Source organism: Carcharhinus amblyrhynchos, chromosome 1 (assembly GCF_965287045.1).
Source record: "Carcharhinus amblyrhynchos chromosome 1, sCarAmb.v2.hapA, whole genome shotgun sequence".
Classification (NCBI taxonomy): Eukaryota; Metazoa; Chordata; class Chondrichthyes; order Carcharhiniformes; family Carcharhinidae; genus Carcharhinus; species Carcharhinus amblyrhynchos.
This window is the reverse complement of record NC_137324.1, coordinates 31,139,730-31,158,407: the sequence shown is the minus strand read 5'-3', so window position 1 is coordinate 31,158,407 and position 18,678 is coordinate 31,139,730. Positions and strand designations below refer to the sequence as shown.

The 18,678-nt window shown below is 45.3% G+C and overlaps 1 protein-coding gene across 4 annotated transcripts in view; it reads right to left on the bottom strand.

Annotated features, from left to right (window-relative positions):
* Positions 1 to 18,678, bottom strand: part of ctif (CBP80/20-dependent translation initiation factor) — a 263,224-nt gene that overhangs the window by 66,715 nt on the left and 177,831 nt on the right. For 3 of the 4 annotated variants that reach the window (XM_080206055.1, XM_080206007.1, XM_080206201.1), the window contains one exon: positions 12,490 to 12,558. The exons of the other annotated variant lie outside the window; for it this stretch is intronic. In XM_080206055.1, coding sequence (XP_080062181.1) covers positions 12,490 to 12,558 — 69 coding nt within the window. The remainder of the gene's footprint in view (positions 1 to 12,489; positions 12,559 to 18,678) is intronic. 4 annotated transcript variants of the gene reach the window in all.

Here is an 18,678-nt window from a genome sequence, read left to right as displayed (position 1 = left end):
TTGAGTGAAGAAGTTCCTCCTCAACTCCGTTCTAAACCGCCTCCCCTTTATCTTGAGGCTGTGCCCCCTAGTCCTACTGTCTTTTTTGAGCGGGAAGAGTCTCTCCACCTCTATCCTATCCATCCCATTCATCATCTTATACGTCTCAATGAGATCTCCCCTCATTCTTCTAAACTCTAACGAGTACAAGCCTAGTTTATTCAGCCTCTCCTCATAGCTCAACCCCCTCAACTCCGGCATCAGCCTAGTAAACCTCCTCTGCACTCCCTCCAAGGCCAAAATATCCCTGCGTAAGTACGGCGCCCAAAACTGCACACTGTACTCCAGCTGTGGCCTCACCAATGCTCTATACAGCCGCAGCAAGACCTCCCTACTTTTATATTCAATCCCCCTCGCTATGAAGGCCAGCATCCCATTTGCCTTCCTGACCACCTGCTGCACCTGCAAGCTGGGTTTTTGCGACTCATGCACAAGGACCCCAAGGTCCCTCTGCACCGTCGCTTGCTGCAGTTTTTTGCCACGTAAGTGATAATCCTTCCTAACATTATTCCTACCAAAGTGGACCACCTCGCACTTGCCAACATTAAATTCCATTTGCCATTTCCTGGCCCATTCTCCCAGCCTATCTAGATCCTTCTGTAGACCCTCCACACAATTTGCTGTTCCACCAATCTTGGTGTCATCAGCAAATTTCGACACCATACACTCGGTTCCCTCCTCCAGATCATCTATATAAATGGTAAATAGCTGAGGCCCCAGCACCGACCCCTGGGGCACTCCACTAGTCACCATTCGCCAATCCGAATAGCACCCATTGACCCCCACTCTCTGCCTCCTATTTGACAACCAATCCTCTATCCACGCTAACACCCTACCCCCAACTCCATGTCCCCTGACCTTCTGCAATAACCTCTTGTGAGGTACCTTGTCAAACGCCTTCTGAAAATCAAGAAAGACCACATCCACCGGCTCTCCTCTATCCACCGCCCTAGACACATCCTCATAGAACTCCAGTAAATTTGTCAGACACAACTTCCCTTTAACAAAAACGTGCTGCGGCTGCTCTATCAAGCAATTCCTCTCAAGGTGCCTCGCTATTTCCTCCTTGATGACGGATTCTAACATTTTACCTACAACAGACGTTAAACTAACCGGCCTACAATTCCCTGCCTTTTGCCTGGCACCCTTCTTAAACAACGGCGTAACATTAGCCGCTTTCCAATCTTCTGGCACTTCCCCGGAATCCAGCGACGTCTGGAAAATAACCACCAAGGCATCCACTATCACCTCCGCCATTTCTTTCAGAACCCTCGGATGCATTCCATCCGGTCTTGGTGACTTGTCCACAACCAGCCCCTCTAGTCTGTCGAGCACCGCCTCTCTCGTAACAGTAATGTCATTAAGACCCTCCAGTCCTACCACCTTTCCATCTCTAACACCCGGCAAATTATTCACGTCCTCCTCTGTGAAGACAGAAACAATAAAGTTATTCAGGACCTCAGCCATATCCCCATCCCCTACCACTAAGTCCCCCTTCTCATCCTCTAAGGGTCCAACGTTCACCCTAGCCAGCCTCTTCCTTTTTATATATTTATAAAAACTCTTGCTATCCTTTTTTATATTAAGTGCTAGCCCAGCTTCATAGGTTCTCCTGCCCTTCTTTATCAACTTCTTTGTCAATCTTTGTTGACATTTAAACCTCTCCCAATCGTCTTCTCGCCCACTACTCTTAGCTACTCTAAACGCCTCCGCTTTTAATTTAACACTTTCCTTCACCTCCTTCGTTATCCACGGCTTATTACCTCTCCTCCTACTGTCCTTTTTGACCATCAGAATAAATTTCCGATATCTTACAGCTTTTGTTACCGATGAAGGTGTGTTTCAGTACCGCAGAATTGCAGATGGACTAAGTTCAGCACCTAGTGCATTCCAGAAGATAAGAACATAAGAAACAGGAGCAAGAGTAGGCCATCTAGTCCTTCGAGCCTGCCCTGCCATTCAACAAGATCATGGCTGATCTGAAGTGGATCAGTTCCACTTTCCCACTTTCTCCCCATAACCCTTAATTCCCTTGTCTATCAGAAACCTATCTACCCGTGACTTAAATATATTCAGCGAGGTAGCCTCCGCCACTTCAATGGGCAGAGAATTCCAGAGACCCACCACCCTTTGAGTGAAGAAGTTCCTTCTCAACTCCCATCTAAACTGCCCCCCCCCCACCTTATTATGAGGGTGTGCCTTCTAGTTCTACTATCCTTTCTAAGCGGGAAGAATCTCTCTACCTCTACCTTATCTAGCCCCTTCATTATCTTGTATGTCTCTATAAGATCCCCCCTCAGCCTTCTAAACTCTAACGAGTACAGACCCAGTCTATTCAATCTCTCCTCATAGGCTAACCCCCTCATCTCCGGTATCAGCCTAGTGAACCTTCTCTGTACTCCCTCCAAGACCAATATATTCTTATGCAAATGCTGCGACCAAAACTGCACACAGTGTTCCAGTTGCGGCCTCACCAGTACCCTGTACAGTTGCAGCAAGACCTCCTTGCTTTTATATTCCATCCCCCTCGCTATAAAGGCCAACATTCCATTTGCCTTCCTGATCACCTGCTGCTCCTGCAGACTGGTTTTTGTGATTCATGCACAAGGACTCCCTGGTCCCTCTGCACTGTAGCATGTTGCAGCTCTTTGCCCTTTAAATAATAATCCCTCCTACTATTATTTCTACCAAATTATCTGAAGATAATTTCTTCAGTGTTATCAGATATTGAGCGAGTGCTCAAGCTACTGAGGGATGTTGTTGTTCATGGAAGGGATGGAGCAGAGTACGATCAGTGATTATTGGTGGCACTCACTCCACTTGCACGACATTAGTTGACACACAATAAGAACAAGCATATATTGCTGGCATCCAAGATTGACTTTCTACAGGGTGATAGGAGTAATACCTGCACATGACAATGTCAAAGTCAGTTGTGCGCTTCTGGCCCTGCTTAACATGAAAAAGTTAGCATTATTCCTAAGTACAATCAACTTTTATCACAAATGTGTTACTAATATTACAATCCCAGTTGATATTATAACTGGATAGGAAGATCTCAGAATGGAACACTGGCTCAAATGACCATTACTTTTACTTTTTGTTATAAAATGTGGTGGAATAGAGTCACGTGACCGCTAAATGGTTTTTATTTAACAACAAGGTAAAGTACTTATTAAACATGTAAAAATTAGATTATGATACAAAACTCCCTTACTACTTATCTTAAGAAATATGCACATATTAAGATTAACATGGATTACAAAGTACCTCACTGGCCACAGGGGAGATCTCAGAGGATTGAAGAATAGCCAATGTTGTTTTTTGTTTAAAAAGTGTAGCAAAAATAATCCAGGTAATTACAGGCCGGTGAGCCTTACGTCAGTGGTAAGGAAATTATTGAAGACGATTCTTCAAGACGAGCTTTTCTCCCACTTGGAAGTGGATGCATTAGCACGGGGCAACATGGTTTTGCAAAAGGGAGGTTGTGTCTCACTAACTTGATCGGGTTTTTCGAGGAAGTGACAAAGATGATTGATGCGGGTAGGGCAGTGGATATTGTCTACATGGACTTTAGGATGGCCTTTGACAAGGTCCCTCATGGCAGACTGGGACAGAAGATGAAGTCGCACGGGATCAGAGGTGAGCTGGCAAGATGGAAACAGACTGGGCTCGGTCAAAGAAGAGAGGGTAGCAGTGGAAGGGTGAATTTCTGAATGGAGAGCTGTGACTAGTAGCATTCCTTAGGGATTAAGGGACCTTTGCTGTTTGTAATATATAAATGACTAGGAGGAAAATGTAACTGATTTGATTAATAAGTTTGCGGATGACACAAAGCTTAGTGGAACAATAAGGTAGCAATGAGGACTGTCAGGAGATGCAGCAGGAGACAGATCAGTTGGGGACTTGGGCGGAGAGATGGCAGATGGAATTTAATACGGGCAAATGTGAGGTAATACATTTTGGAAAGTCTAATACAGATAGGAAACATACAGTAAATGGCCGAACGCTTAAGAGTCCTGGTAGGCAGAGGGATCTGGGTGTGCAGGTACACAGGTCACTGAATGTGGTAATGCAGGTGGAGAAGGTAGTTGAGAAGCCATATGGCACGCTTGCCTTCATCAGCTGGGGCACTGAACTTAAAATCTGGTAAGTCATGTTGCAGCTTTATAAAACCTTACTTAGGCTGCACTTGAAATATAGGATTCAATTTTGGTTGCCACACCACCACAAGGATATGGAAGCAGAAAAGATTTACCAGGATATTGCCTGGTATGGAAGGCATTAACTATGAGGAGAGCTTGGAAGAACTTGGTTTGATCTTATTGGAACGACGAAGGTTGAGGGCGACCTGATAGAAGTCTACAAGATTATGAGGGGCATGGATAGAATGGATAGTCAGAAACTGTTTTCCAGGGTAGAAAAGACAATTACCAGGAGGCATAGGTTTAAGGTGTGAGGGGCAAGGTTTAAAAGAGATGCACAAGGCACATTTTTCACACAAAGAGTGGTGAGTGCCTGGAGCTTGCTGCCGCGGGAGGTAGTGGAAGCAGATAATATAGTGACTTTTAAGGGGCGCTTTGATAAATACATGAATGGAATGGGAATAGAGTGATATGGTCCCCGAAAGGGTAGGGGGTTTTAGTTACCATGGGCAGCATGGTCGGTGCAAGCTTGGAGCGCTGAAGGCTTGTTCCTGTGCTGTATTTTTTTTGTTCTTTGTACAGCTTCAGCTACATTGGCCTCGTTAACATAAAGACCAAAAAAAAAACCTCGCCACCCTAGAATCGGTAATCTCCGCTGGCCTCAGGCAGGACTTTATGATCTTGCCTCAGCAAGGCTGTAAAATCCTGCTCAAAGTCCCTTTAAGTACACAGATTGGCTCTGGTCAAGTACGCCTACTCCACTCTGAACCTCAAGGAATGTCTGTGGATTTCTCCTCAGAAACCCCCCCAGATGTCTGTCATGTGAGAGTTTCCAAACACCACTCCCAAAAACACGCTTAGAAATCTTCTCTCACAATAATGCTTTCCTTAGTGGTTTATATCGCAAAATCAAATCAATTTTTGCAAATGACACTTATAATCAACGCTTTCACTCCACTTTTAACAATGAATCCAATCCAGAATTTTACATCACCACATTTAGGATTTATTTGTCTTGACCAGTGTACAATCCCACACTCTAGTGTCTGCTGTCCCACTTTAACTCCAGTACTGCAACTGTCTCGTTAACTCAGGACACTCTGTTTACTCTTCTTTGAATTCTTACGAACAATACTTTGGACTCTGTTTTCTTAACTTCAGTCATCATTCTTAGACATTTTTCCTGTCCCAATTCCTTGGGAAGCTTGCATCTCTGCCACTCCCTTCTCCTGTCTAGCTTCTCCTGGCAGAGTTGAGAGATATTCACTCCCCAGTGAAATAAACTGGGAACTGGGCAGGGAATGTGGAGGGGGAAGGGGGGGTTTAGGGGAGAAAAATAAGTTACACTCCAAAATTGTTGGCCTCAGTGCTAAGTCTGGAAGGCTTGATGGTGCCTTAGTTGATAGATCAGGTGCTGTGTCTCAAGCACAGCTGAATGAGGAGCTTAATTTGAGTTCATTTTAACACTGCAGTCGGCTCAGGGCAGATAGGTCAGACTGGAAGAAAGATGGAGAGCTAAAACGACAAAAGGGTCACGCTTGTGGAACTAACAGAAGGGAATGTGGCTGATAGCTCATTAGACACTGGGGCCGGGAGAGAGTTGGGTGAAAGGAAAATTATCAGGGAGAAGAAGGTTCCAAGGGACACTGGTGGGTTGAACTATGTCTGTTTCAATGCGAGGAGTGCGACAGGAAAAACAGATGAGCTTAGGGCCTTGATGTTTGTGAGGAAGTTAGATGTGGTGGCAGTAACGGAGACGTGGTTATGTGAACGGCAGGACTGGCAGCTGAATGTTCCTGGGTATAAGTGTTTTAGGTGTGACAGAGGAGGGTTAAAGAGAGGTGGAGGGGTGGCACTGTTAGTAAAGGAGCACATCACAGTAGTACAGAGGGAGGACAATATGGAGGAGTTAGGGATTGAGTCGCTGTGGGTGGAGTTGAGGAATAAGAAGGGAGAGATTACGATGCTAGGGGTATACTATAGGCCACCCAACTGCCCGAGGTCAGTGGAGGAAGGCATTTGCAGGGGCATTTTGGATAGGTGCAGAAAGAATAAGGTGGTTGTAGTGGGTGACTTTAATCTTCCTGGAGTGGATTGGAGGGGGCCTAGAGCTGGGGGTACGGAGGGAGAGGAGTTTGTAAAATGTGTTTTGGAAGGGTCCCTAGAGCAGTATGTAACTAGCCCGACTAGGGAAGGGGCTATACTGGTTTTAGTGTTGGGTAATGAGCCGGGGCAGGTGGTTGAGGTTGAGGTAGGCGAACATGTGGCTAACAGTGACCACAAGTCCGTCTACTTTAGGATAAAAATGGAAAGGGATGAGTGCCGTCCAAAGGGGAGGGTGCTGAACTGGGGGAAGGCGCGCCAGATTAGGAGGGAGCTGAAGGTCACTGATTGGGAGGGACTGTTAGCTGGCAAGTCCATGGTTGGCAAGTGGGAGGCTTTTAAGGGCAAACTGAAAATGTTGCAGGAAAGGCATGTGCCGGTTAAGCGGAAGGATGGGAAAGGTAGGATTAGAGAGCCGTGGATTACAGGGGGTATCGAAGACTTGGTTAGGAAGAAGAGGGAGGCGTATGTTAGGTCAAAACAACTGGGTATGGAGAGTACGCTGGAGGAATATGGAGAGAGTAGGAGGGAGCTAAAAAGGGGAGTTAGAAGGGCGAAGAGAGGGCATGAAATGGCTTTGGCTGATAGTGGGAGTTTGCGCATTCTCCCTGTGGTTGCATGGGTTTCCTCCGGGTGCTCCGGTTTCCTCCCACACCCCAAAGATGTGCTCTCAGGCTGATTGGTATACCAAATTGACACTATTCTCCCCTGAATCTGGCTAAGTTAGGGGTTCCACTCGCATACACGCAGGGCAGGGTAGGTGTAGGAGGGTGTGGCGGCGCGGGCTCGTTGGGCCGAAGGGCCTGTTTCCCGTGCTGGGTTGTTCTTTGTTCTTTGTTTTTGTAATCCAGAAAGGATCACCCAAACTACATTTTGTCTCCCCTATGTACAGGAAACCACCAAGTGAACACAGTGTATACTAGCTTGAAAAGAAACACAAGTTAATCGTTGTTTCACCTGAAGATGTGTTTGGGGTTTTGGATGGTGAGAAGGAAGGAGGTAAAAGGACAGGTGTTTTATTTGGTATTTTATGCATTTTGGTAGATTTAGGTGGGAGCTATAAAATAAATGGCAGAACAATCAGGAGCATAGATACAGAGACTTAGAAGCACAGTTCCACAGATCTTTAAAAGTGGCAGCATGATGGAAAAGGTGGTGAATAGAACATATGGCATGCTTGCTATCATCGGATGGGGCATCAAGTATAAAAATTGGCAAGCTATATTACAGATGTATAAAATGTTGGTTTAGGCCACATTTGGAATACTGTGTCCAATTCTGGTCACCGCACTACCAGAAAGATGTCGAAGCTTTAGACAGAGTGCAGAAAAGGTTGACCAGGATGTTGCCTGGTATGGAGAGTATTAGCTATGAGGAGAAATTAAATAAACTGGGATTGCTCTGCCTGGAAAGACGGAGGCTGAGGGACGACCTGATAGAAGTTTATAAAATTATAAGAGGTACATATAGGGTGAACAGTTGGGAGCTTTTTCCCAGGGCAGAAATGACAATTACAAGTGGGCCCAAGTTCAAGATAAGGGGGGAAAGGTTCAGTGGAGATATGTGGGGCAAGTTTTTTTACACACAGTGTGGGGGGGGAATGCACTGCCAAGTGAGATGGTTGAGGCAGATATGTTAGTGACATTTAAGACTTATCTTAACAGGCATGTGAACAAACCAAGGATAGAGGGATATAAGCAGTTGGTTTCGATACATAAACATGATTGGTGCAGGCTTGGATAGCCAAAGGCCCTGTTCCTGTTCTTTGTTCATCTTTTGCCTTTACATTGGAAGGTGTCACAGGAAGAGGAAAGGGTGCTAGGTGCTGACTGAGGATTGGACCAGGTTGTCACGAAGGAAATGGTCCCTTTGGGATACTGAAAGGAAAGGGAAGATGTGTTTGGTGGTGACATCATGCTGGAGGTAGTGGTGGCAAATGATCCGTCGACTAAGGTGGGTCAAAGGTAAGGACAAGTCTGTCACTTCCAGTCTTCCTTTGAAATGACCTGCAGCTTTTCATCCTCTTCACAAAAAGATTGTTTGACAAGTAGTCATATAATGAAATAAGTAAAATAATATTAACCCAATTCTTCACAGCAATTCCTACACTGAAATAACACATCTGTGAATCAGTTTTGCTTTCAAATGCAGATGCCTGGTCGACCATTTCTGATTATTTCAACCTATTGCACAATGGTAAATGATAATTGCCTTCACAATCAGGAGTTGAATAAAAAGGTTATGCAACATTTTTGTGCAACTGTTCTTTGGCTCCAATCTACAACATCATGTCACGTCACTCAAATGACCAACTTTTTTCAAAGACTTTTGTGTGACAACCTCTTTAACCACAGGCATAAATTGTTTTTCATAACTAGAAATCTTACAACACTTGCCGTGACAATAGGTTCATTTGCGCCACCCTGTCATTATAAAGTGCCCTCAACCATGTATATGCCATGACACAATGCCCAGAAATGCTCAGATGTGATCCCAGCACCAGAGAAAATTAATTTCATGTCCCCAGTCACGAGGAATGCAGGGTAATCCATAGAGAAAAATGAGACACCCACAATGTGTTGGCAGCTATTCAACAATTCATACAATAGAGTATCCTAACGTCATTAACAGCTGGAAAGATTTGTCATGCAGATAGAATCTCAGAGACTGGTTTGGTGTTGGTGTTATGGCTCTTAACATTTACCAAATATCAGTTCAGTCCTTAAATTGGTCTGACAATCTCACTCAGAACAATAGTGACAGCTGGTATTGATAAAGCATCCTTAACAGCGTAAAACATTCCAAATTTTTTCACAGGAACGGTTTCAAACAAAATTTGACATTTTCGGAAAGATGACCAAAAATTGAGGTACGTTTTAAGGAGTTTCCTACAGGAGGAAAGAGAGGTGGAGAGATCTGGAGAAGAATTCCAGAGTTTGGGGCTGCCAATGTGGATCAATTAAAAACAAGCATTTTTTGAATTGATTTATGTTTTCTCCTTTTCCCAAAAATGGCAGATGTTGGGTGGGGTTTCGATGGCGGATGTTGGGAAGGTTTCAATGGTGGATGTTTGACGGGGGGGGGTGGTGCTGGTGAATTATGAGAGGAGGCCTAGAAATCAGTTTCACATTGGTGTGAATTCATTGCGGGATCTTCCGCGGTACTGCCCTGGTGGGTCCGAAAGTCCATCAGAGGCTGGTGTGAATCTCATTTGCATTCCGTTAATGGGATGCAGATGAAGGCTTAAACCCCTCCCATATCGGATTCTCCATGATGCGGAAGAACATGCCAATGTGAAATACGTTTTGAACAATGTAGTGCGGTGGTGTCGAGATTCACCTGCACAATGCTTGGGGCTGCTTCTGGAGTTTGAGATGCAGGCAGCCTACAACCCTGGGTCCTGAAACACCACGGCAGTGGGTCACAGGTGCATCTGCAGGTGGACATTCCAGATTCGGTGTCCTGCAGTGGGCCCATCTTCCAGGCTCAGAATGTTCCCGGAGATCCACCTTTGTTCTCAGGAGGTTCATCTTCTGGCCTCGGAGTGCTCCCGGAGATCCATCTTCATTTTCAGGAGGTCCATCTTCTTCCTGCATGACTGGGTTGGTGGTGTTTGGCACTTTTCCAATATGGCACCTAGACACGATGGCAGACTATATGCCATTGAGGCTTGCCCCTGTGGCATAAAACACCTGAGTGAATAATTAATGAGGTCAGAGCTGGAATATTTGGCATGTTTTCCTGCCAACCTCTGGTGCGGGAAACACTCCATGTTCCTGCTCCCGCCATGGGTTTTAGCCATAAAAAGGGAGAATTCCACCCAATTAATCTGAACATTTGACAAAGGAAATGTCTGTTCAAGTTGGTTCACATTTCCCACATTCTGTGGGAAACAGTTCTTTCTCATCATAGACACTAGTAAAAAGATATTGGCTTGAACTCTGGTTCTGTGGTGTATATTATCAAACCAAATTATTATTCTGCTCATGAAAAATGACATGCAATTATAAAATCAACATTTTAATTTGTTTCTTTTTGCAAATATCCCTCTTCCTCTCAACTAAATTGGCCAGTTCTTGCGGAGATACAAACACCCAAAGTGCTGCCCAACCTTGCCTTCATGTGCTGATGATGATGATGACTTGCGGATCAGGATGGGGAGAGCAAGGTACAATCCAGCAGGTACTGGAGCTTTATTCCAGTGGCAATGCTTTGTGTAAGAGCCTACTTGTTAAGCGTCAGCATGTTGTTCAGTCAATTGCAACTGAGATTTTGTTTTGCTACCTCATAATTTCAGCATGGTCACTGGGAAATGATCAGAAACGAGAATGCCAGCTGATTTCCCACCTTCCCCTTCTCCCTTTCACCATTTCATTCAGGGAGACTGGAGCCAAGTGTTGTTCTATCAGGCTAGTTAACCTTGGGCATACCATAAATTGAACAGAGGACCACCTTGGTTTGCATGGAGGAGATGGTGGCATAGTGGTATTGTCACTGAACCAATAATCCAGACACTTCAGGTAATGTTCTGGGGACCTGGGTTTGAATTTCACCACAGAGGATGGTGAAATTTAAATCTATGGGTGGCACAGTGGTTAGCACTGTTGCCTCATAGCGCCAGGAATCTGGTTTCAATTCTGGCCTTGGGAGATTGTATGGAGTTTTCACATTCTCCCCATGTCTGCGTGGGTTTCTTCCGGGTGCTCTGGTCTCCTCCCAGACTCCAAAGATGTTCAGCTTAGGTTGATTGGCCATGCTCCTTAATGTCAGGGGAATTAGCATGGTAAATACCCGAGGTTGCGGGAATAGGGCCTGGGTGCGAATTGTTGGCATAGGCTTGATGGGCCAAATGGTCTCCTTCTGCACTGTAGGCATTCTGTGAGTGTATGGGCTGCAGGTACTTTTTTATCTGCCAAGTCATTGTGAAACTAAACAATATTGGCTGCGATTCTCCCATTGCGACTCATAACTTTTCTGTTGCATCACGGTGGGAAATGTGCATCCGCAGCTTTGAGCAGGAATTTGCACATGCGCCAGGAACGCATGCGAATCTCCTAAAGCCCGTGAACAGTTGTTGGCCAGACCACGCTGTAAATCGGCAGGAAAGCAGGTAAGTATTTTAAATACGCAGATTAAGTAATTATCAGGACCTTTCAGCTCCCAATTGAGTCTCCCACCCCGCCAGGAGTACTTAATTCTGGTGGGGTTCAGACTAGCTTCTCACATTCAGAGAACTAGCGTGAGACCCCACTGGAATGAAGAGGGGGTGGGGGGGGAGGCAATCGGGGCCCTCCAGGGTGAGGGGCATTGGGGGAGTGGTGCTGCTTGGGCATGGGCACCCTGGCAGTGCCCGCCTATGCCCCTGGCACTGCCCAAGGGGCAAAGTCCCATGCCAAGGGCACCTTGGCACCGCCCCCGGGCATGGGCAGTGGTAAGGGGGTGTGGCCTATTGTGGGCGGGGCCTAGGGGTGATCGCTGGGGGGATGGGGGTTCCTGCTGCCACTCTGCAGACAAGATCGGTCTGGGATAGAGGGAGGGCAGCAATCAGACGGGCGGGAGGGGTGGGGGCGGTACTGCCTCTCGGGGGGGGGGGGGATGGATGGGTGGGGTGTCTGACCCTGGGGGTGAGGGTGTTTGGGGATCGTCACTGCTGGGGGGTGGGGCTTGGACATCGGAGTACTCCGGGACGTGGGGGGGTCAGGGCCGGCCCAGGACTTGTTGTGGGGGCCACAATCGGGTGTGGGGGGTGCTGGAGGGGCAGCACTGTGGAGGTCCTGGGTTGGCCAGCGATCAGGCTGGCCAGCAAATGGAAGGCTGACAGTTTGGGGCCACCGATCATGCGCAGAGTTCCAGAACTGTCAAACTCCGGCGCGAGCAGGTCCCACCCCCTGGGTTTTTAATGATATTCCCGACTGGGACCTCTTCAGTGCACAGAGTGTGGAGATTCAGGTGAGAAGCTGAACTGACAGAACAGTCAGGATTTAGAGCAGTTTTCCCATCAATTCAGCGTTACTGGGAGAATCGTGGCCATTATTTCTAAAACATGTCTTCCAATGGTATGTTAAGAACACAAGAATAGCTGCCTAGCAAGCTAAGCCTGTTGCCCACAAGTTTTCTTTTAAAATATAATCAAGCATTTTGAGAAGGGAGTTACTGAGAGACACAAATACTACCACCAGTTTTCCCCCAGGGTAGAACTAACCTTTCACAGGACCTTCTCTCATTGGCTGGGAAGACCACTGTTAGCTTCTCTTGGTTGACGTAAACACATCTATAAGTGTGATAGTGCAAGTACTTGAGGATAATGGGCAATGATATGATAACAACAAGAAAGAGGGAAGGAATTACAACTAAAAAGACAGAACATTGAAGGATGACAAAAAATGAGTTAACCAATCATTGAAAACTCAGTGGCACTATCTTGATACAATTGCATTGTGGAAAGAAGATGCACCTACCAATGAACCTGAAAAAGAAACATCCCTATGTACACCATGGTTATTTAACTAGCATGGTGGCATCATTGGCAACACTTCAAACTGAAGGCTACTCACCACTTCCCACAGAATACACAATTACATGTATCTTGGATTTTGCACAATACTCCAATTTAAAGCCACAAATCCTTCAATGATTATATGGTGGACTTTAATAACAGAGATGGAGCCAAATAATGACTAAACTGACTGAGAGCAGAGCTGATGTCATATGTAAATCACACTGCTGTGGGTTTAGTGCCGATCCTGAAATGCACCAAGCTTTGAATGCACCCATCCCAAAACAACTTAGTAACCATGATCCTGTGAGTCCGCACAGTTTATTTTGCAACAAGCAAAGGAATCCCAGGGGAATTATCAAAAGGATTATTTCTTCTATTATCTTTCAAGCTGATGCCACTCCCCTGATTAAGCAGAAATAAACATAATGGTCTTGTATGGTCCAAATTTACAGGTTGTCTAGGGAGATACAAGGTAAAATTGAAAAATACAATTAAAGAAAAAATTTGCCAGGGAAATCTGATCAGTGAATAATTTCCAAAATAGCATCCTTATAGTTTAATAAATGTATTTTTGTGTGTATTCAATCAGAGGGTGGAATTTAAGGTGGGGGGGGGTGGGGGTGGCAGGGGAAGGGTGGTGATGGTGGTTAAATACTCTGAGGTGGTCTGTTGAATGAATTCAGAAAATCTGCTGTTCCTTGCAAGTGAGTCCAAAAAGAAGGGAGCATAAGAGTGGAAAGAGTGGTCTTGCTTGCTTTCGGGACAGCTGGCGAGATATCCACATTGCTTCATTTTGGGAAGCAATGTCACATTAAGTGACAATTTGAAGTGCTTTGGAATAGTTGAGTGTAGAGGGAATAAAGAGATGGAACAGGAGTGGAGTCAGGCAAAGGCACGGAGGTAGAAATAAGCAATCTTCGTGATAGCACAGATAGGTGGACAAAAACTCATCTTAGAGGCCAATATGACACCAAGGTTGCCTGAAACTGGCTCAGCCTCAGCGTTGCCAGAAAGTTGTTAGCACTGTGGTGGGCAGAGACCTAATTGAAAGGAATGGAACCTATAATTCCAGAAAATTGGTTGGGATTTAGGACAACACATTCAAGGACTTTGGGGAGGGAAGGGAGATTGAAGACAGGGCAGTAGTTTTCAAGATCAATGCAAAGATTTTTGAGGAGAGGTCTGGATGATGAAGGTAGATTTAAAGGAGACAGGGACAGCACACAAAGAGAGAAAGCCATTAACAATATCAATGTGGGAATCAGGAAGGCGAACTGCTATTCCTAGCAGTTTAGTGGGAATAGAGTTGAGGGACTAGAAGACAGATGTCATGGATAAGATGATTTCTGGGCTGGAATGAAGAGAGAAAGAACAAAAGCCAGAGAAAGATGAGAGCTCGGTGTTAGAGCTGGTTCCTAGGAATTCAAGGTACATGCTGAGAACTTCCACTCATACCGCTCTTTAATGCATTACTCTACGTGACTAATGAAACAGGTAGATCAGACACCAGACAGAAACTAGAAGCTGGGGGAAAACTGTAGTCAAAATGGTGGGTTTTCAGAAGGTAATCAAGGTGGAGAATGATGCAATATGATGGAAGAATGGAAACTGAGAGTGCAAAGTCACAACGGGATGAAACAGAAGCAACGAGGAGGTTGTAGTCCACAGAAGTTGGGAGTACTGATGAGGAATTGTTGGAAATAATGTAACCAGGATAGAACATATAAGAGGACTAGTTGAAAACCAAGGATAAAATCTTTGGACACAACAGAGGTAACTGGGAGTACAGGAGAAGGTATTGTTTGAGGTATGCTACTACGTTGTGAAAATTAAGTTTAAAGCTTATTATTGTCACAAGCAGGCTTACATTAACAGTGCAATTCAGCTATTGTGAAAATCCCGGAGTTGCCACACTCTGGCACCTGTTTGGGTACACTAAGGAAGAATTTAGCGTGGCCAATGACCTAACCAGCATGTCTTTGGGACTATGGAAGGAAACAGGAACACCCAAAGGAAACTCACACAGACACGACAGAACGTGCAGGCTCTGCAAAGTGACCCCAGCCGGGAATCAAACCCGGATCCCTGGCGCTGTGAGGCAGCAGAGAGCTAACCACTGTAGGAATTCCCAACTACAAGAATGCTGTGGAACAGAAGAAAGGAGCTGAATGAGGACAGAGTAGTCCACTCTAAGGATATCATGACTACCTGATGAAGAGAGGAGGAACAACGACACACCATGGCCACAATGCTACACAGTAAAAATAGGTGCCTTTTGTCAGGATGGTTTTCAGCGTAAGCCAAACTGAAGATGTTTAAACTGACAGCAATGGCCTGTGTTGGGTACAGGAGTAATGGTAAATCATAGAAAGACGAGTACAAGGAAGAGATTAGAAATGGGTATTTGTTGAAGAAGATTAAATACTGATGGTGGGAAGTTTAAGAACAATGATAGCCATTTTGAAATTAGGGAAATGATTTATGTGCACTTAAATAATCTGGAATCAGGAAATAAAGGAGCAATATTAATAGTTTCTAACTATACCATATCAAAGAAACTTGGGGAGTGGGATAGAGGAACGGATATGGAGGTAGATTTTGGCAAGGTGTAAAAGTAACAGGGTCGTTGTGGTGGGAGATTTTAGCTTCCCCTATGTTGACTGGGACTCACTTAGTGCTACAGGCATGGATGGGGCAGAGTTTGTAAGGAGCATCCAGGAGAGCTTCTTGCAACAGTATGTAGAAAATCCAATGAGGGAAGGGGCCACACTGGACCTGGTATTGGGGAATGAGCCTGGCCAGGTTGTTGACGTTTTAGTAGGAGAGCAGTGTGGGAACACTGACCACAATTCAGTAAGCTTTAAGGTACTGATGGATCAAGATAAATGTAGTTCTCAAGTTAAGGTGGTAAATTGGGAGAAGGCTAATTACACCAATATTAGACAGGAACTGGAGAATGTAGATTGGGGGCAGATGTTTGAGGTCAAATCAACATCTGGCATATGGGAGGCTTTCAAGTGTAAGTGGATAGGGATTCAGGATTGGCACATTCCTGTAAGGATGAAGGATAAGTATGGAAGTTTTGGGAACCTTGGATAACAAGAGCTTAGTCAAAGAAAAAAAAGAAGCATTTGTCAAAGCTAGGAGGCTGAGAACACATGAAACAAGTGTGGAGTACAAGGTGAGTAAAAAGAAACTTAAGCAAGGAGTAAGGAGGGCTAAAAGGGGTCATGAAAAGTCATTGGCCAGCAAGATTAAGGAAAATCCTAAGGCTCTTTATACAAATATAAAGAGCAAGAGAGTAGCCAGGGAGAGGGTTGGCCCACTCGAGGACACGGAAGAGAATCAATTTGTGGAACCAGAGGAAATGGGTGAGGTATTAAATGAATACTTTGTGTCAAATATTTACCAAAGAGAATAGCTTGGTGGATGATGAGTCTGGAAAAGGGTGCACAGATAATTTGAATCATGTTGAGATCAAAAAGGAGGAGGTATTGGGGTTCTTGAGAAACAGTAAGGTAAACAAGTCCCCAGGACCTGAAGAGATATACGCCAGAATACTGAAAGGAGCATGGGAGGACATTGCTGGGACCTTAAGAGAAATCTCTGCATCCTCACTGGCTATGGGGGACGTTCCACAGGATTGGAGAATAGCCAGTGACGTTTCTTTGTATAAGAAGGGTAACAAGAACAATCCAGTTAGAGGCCGGTGAGCCTTACGTCACTGGTAGGGAAATTATCAGAGGGGATTCTTTGAAATAGGATTTACTCCCACTTGGAAGTAAGTGGGTGTATTAGCAAGAGGCAACATAGTTTTGTGAAGGGTAAATCATGCCTCACTAACTTGATCGAGTTTTTCAAGGAAGTGACAAAGATGATTGATGAGGGTAAGGCAGTGGATGTTGTCTACATGGACTTCAGTAAAGCCTTTGACAAGGTCCCTCAAAGCAGATTGGTGAAGCAGAAGGTGAAGTTGCATGGGATCAGAGATGAGCTGGCAAGGTAGATACAGAACTGGTTCAGTCATAGAAGTGGGTATGCCGGCGTTGGACTGGCGTAAACACAGTAAAAAGTCTGACAACACCAGGTTTTAGTCCAACCTATTTATTTGATAATATACTCACAAGCTTTCGGGGTTAGTCCCTTCGTCAGGTGAATGGAGAGTCCTGGCCTCAGAGCATATAAAGCACAGACAGTTTAGAGATTACTGATTAGAATGTGAATCCTTACACCTAACCTGCTGTTCAAGACCTGAAGTGGCTGATAATGTGAGTGGAAGGAGCACTGATCACAGTTTAAAGAGATGTGTATTGTCTCCGGACAGTACAGTAAGTGAGGTTTTGCAAACCCAGGCAAGTCACGGGGGTTACAGATAGTGCGACATGAGCCCAAGATCCCTGTTGAGACCGTCCTCATGTGTGCGGAACTTGGCTATCAGTCTCTGTTCAGCGACTCTGCGCTGTCGTGTGTCGTGAAGGCCGCCTTGGAGAATGCTTACCCGAAGGTCAGAGGCTGAATGCCCGTGACCACTGAAGTGTTCGTCAACAGGAAGGGAACAGTCTTGCCTGGTGACTGTCGAGCGATGTTCATTCATCCGTTGTCGTAGCGTCTGCATGGTCTCCCCAATGTACCATGCTTCGGGACATCCTTTCTTGCAACGTATCAGGTAGACAATGTTGGCCGAGTTGCAAGAGTATTTACCATGTACCTGGTGGATGGTATTCTCATGTGTGATGATGGTATCCATGTCGATGATCCGGCATGTCTTGCAGAGGTTGCTGTGGCAGGGTTGTGTGGTATTGTGGTCACTGTTCTCCTGAAGGCTGGGTAGTTTGCTGCGAACAATGGTCTGTTTGAGGTTGCAAGACTGTTCCCTTCCTGTTCGCGAACACTTCAGTGGTCACGGGCATTCAGCCTCTGACCTTCGGGTAAGCATTCTCCAAGGCGGCCTTCACGACACACGACAGCGCAGAGTCACTGAACAGAGACTGATAGCCAAGTTCCGCACACATGAGGACGGTCTCAACAGGGATCTTGGGTTCATGTCATACTATCTGTAACCCCCATGACTTGCCTGGGTTTGCAAAACCTCACTTACTGTACTGTCCGGAGACAACACACATCTCTTTAAACTGTGATCAGTGCTCCTTCCACTCACATTATCAGCCACTTCAGGTCTTGAACAGCAGGTTAGGTGTAAGGATTCGCATTCTAATCAGTAATCTCTAAACTGTCTGTGCTTTATATGCTCTGTCTGAGGCCAGAACTCTCCATTCACCTGACGAAGGGACTAACCCCGAAAGCTTGTGAGTATATTATCAAATAAATAGGTTGGACTAAAACCTGGTGTTGTCAGACTTTTTACTCAGTCATAGAAAACAGAGGGTTGCAGTGGAAGGGTGTGTTTCTGAATGGAGAGCTATGACAAGTGGTGTTCCTCAGGGATCAGTGCTGGGACCTTTGCTGTTTACAATATATATAAATGATTTGGAGGAAAATGTAACTTTTGATTTGATTTGATTTATTATTGTCACATGTATTAACATATAGTGAAAAGTATTGTTTCTTGCGCACTATACAGACAAAGCATACCATTCACAGAGAAGGAATTGAGAGAGTGCAGAATGTATGTTACAGTCATAGCTAGGGTGTAGAGAAAGATCAACTTAATGCAAGGTAAGTCCATTCAAAAGTCTGACAGCAGTAGGGAAAAAGCTGTTCTTGAGTCGGTTGATACATGACCTCAGACTTTTGTTTCTTTCTCTCGACAGAAGGTGGAAGAGAGAATGTCTGGGATGCGTTGGGTCCTTAATTATGCTGGTTGCTTTGCGGAGGCAGCGGGGAGTGTAGACAAAGTCAATGGATGGGAGGCTGGTTTGCGTGTTGGATTGA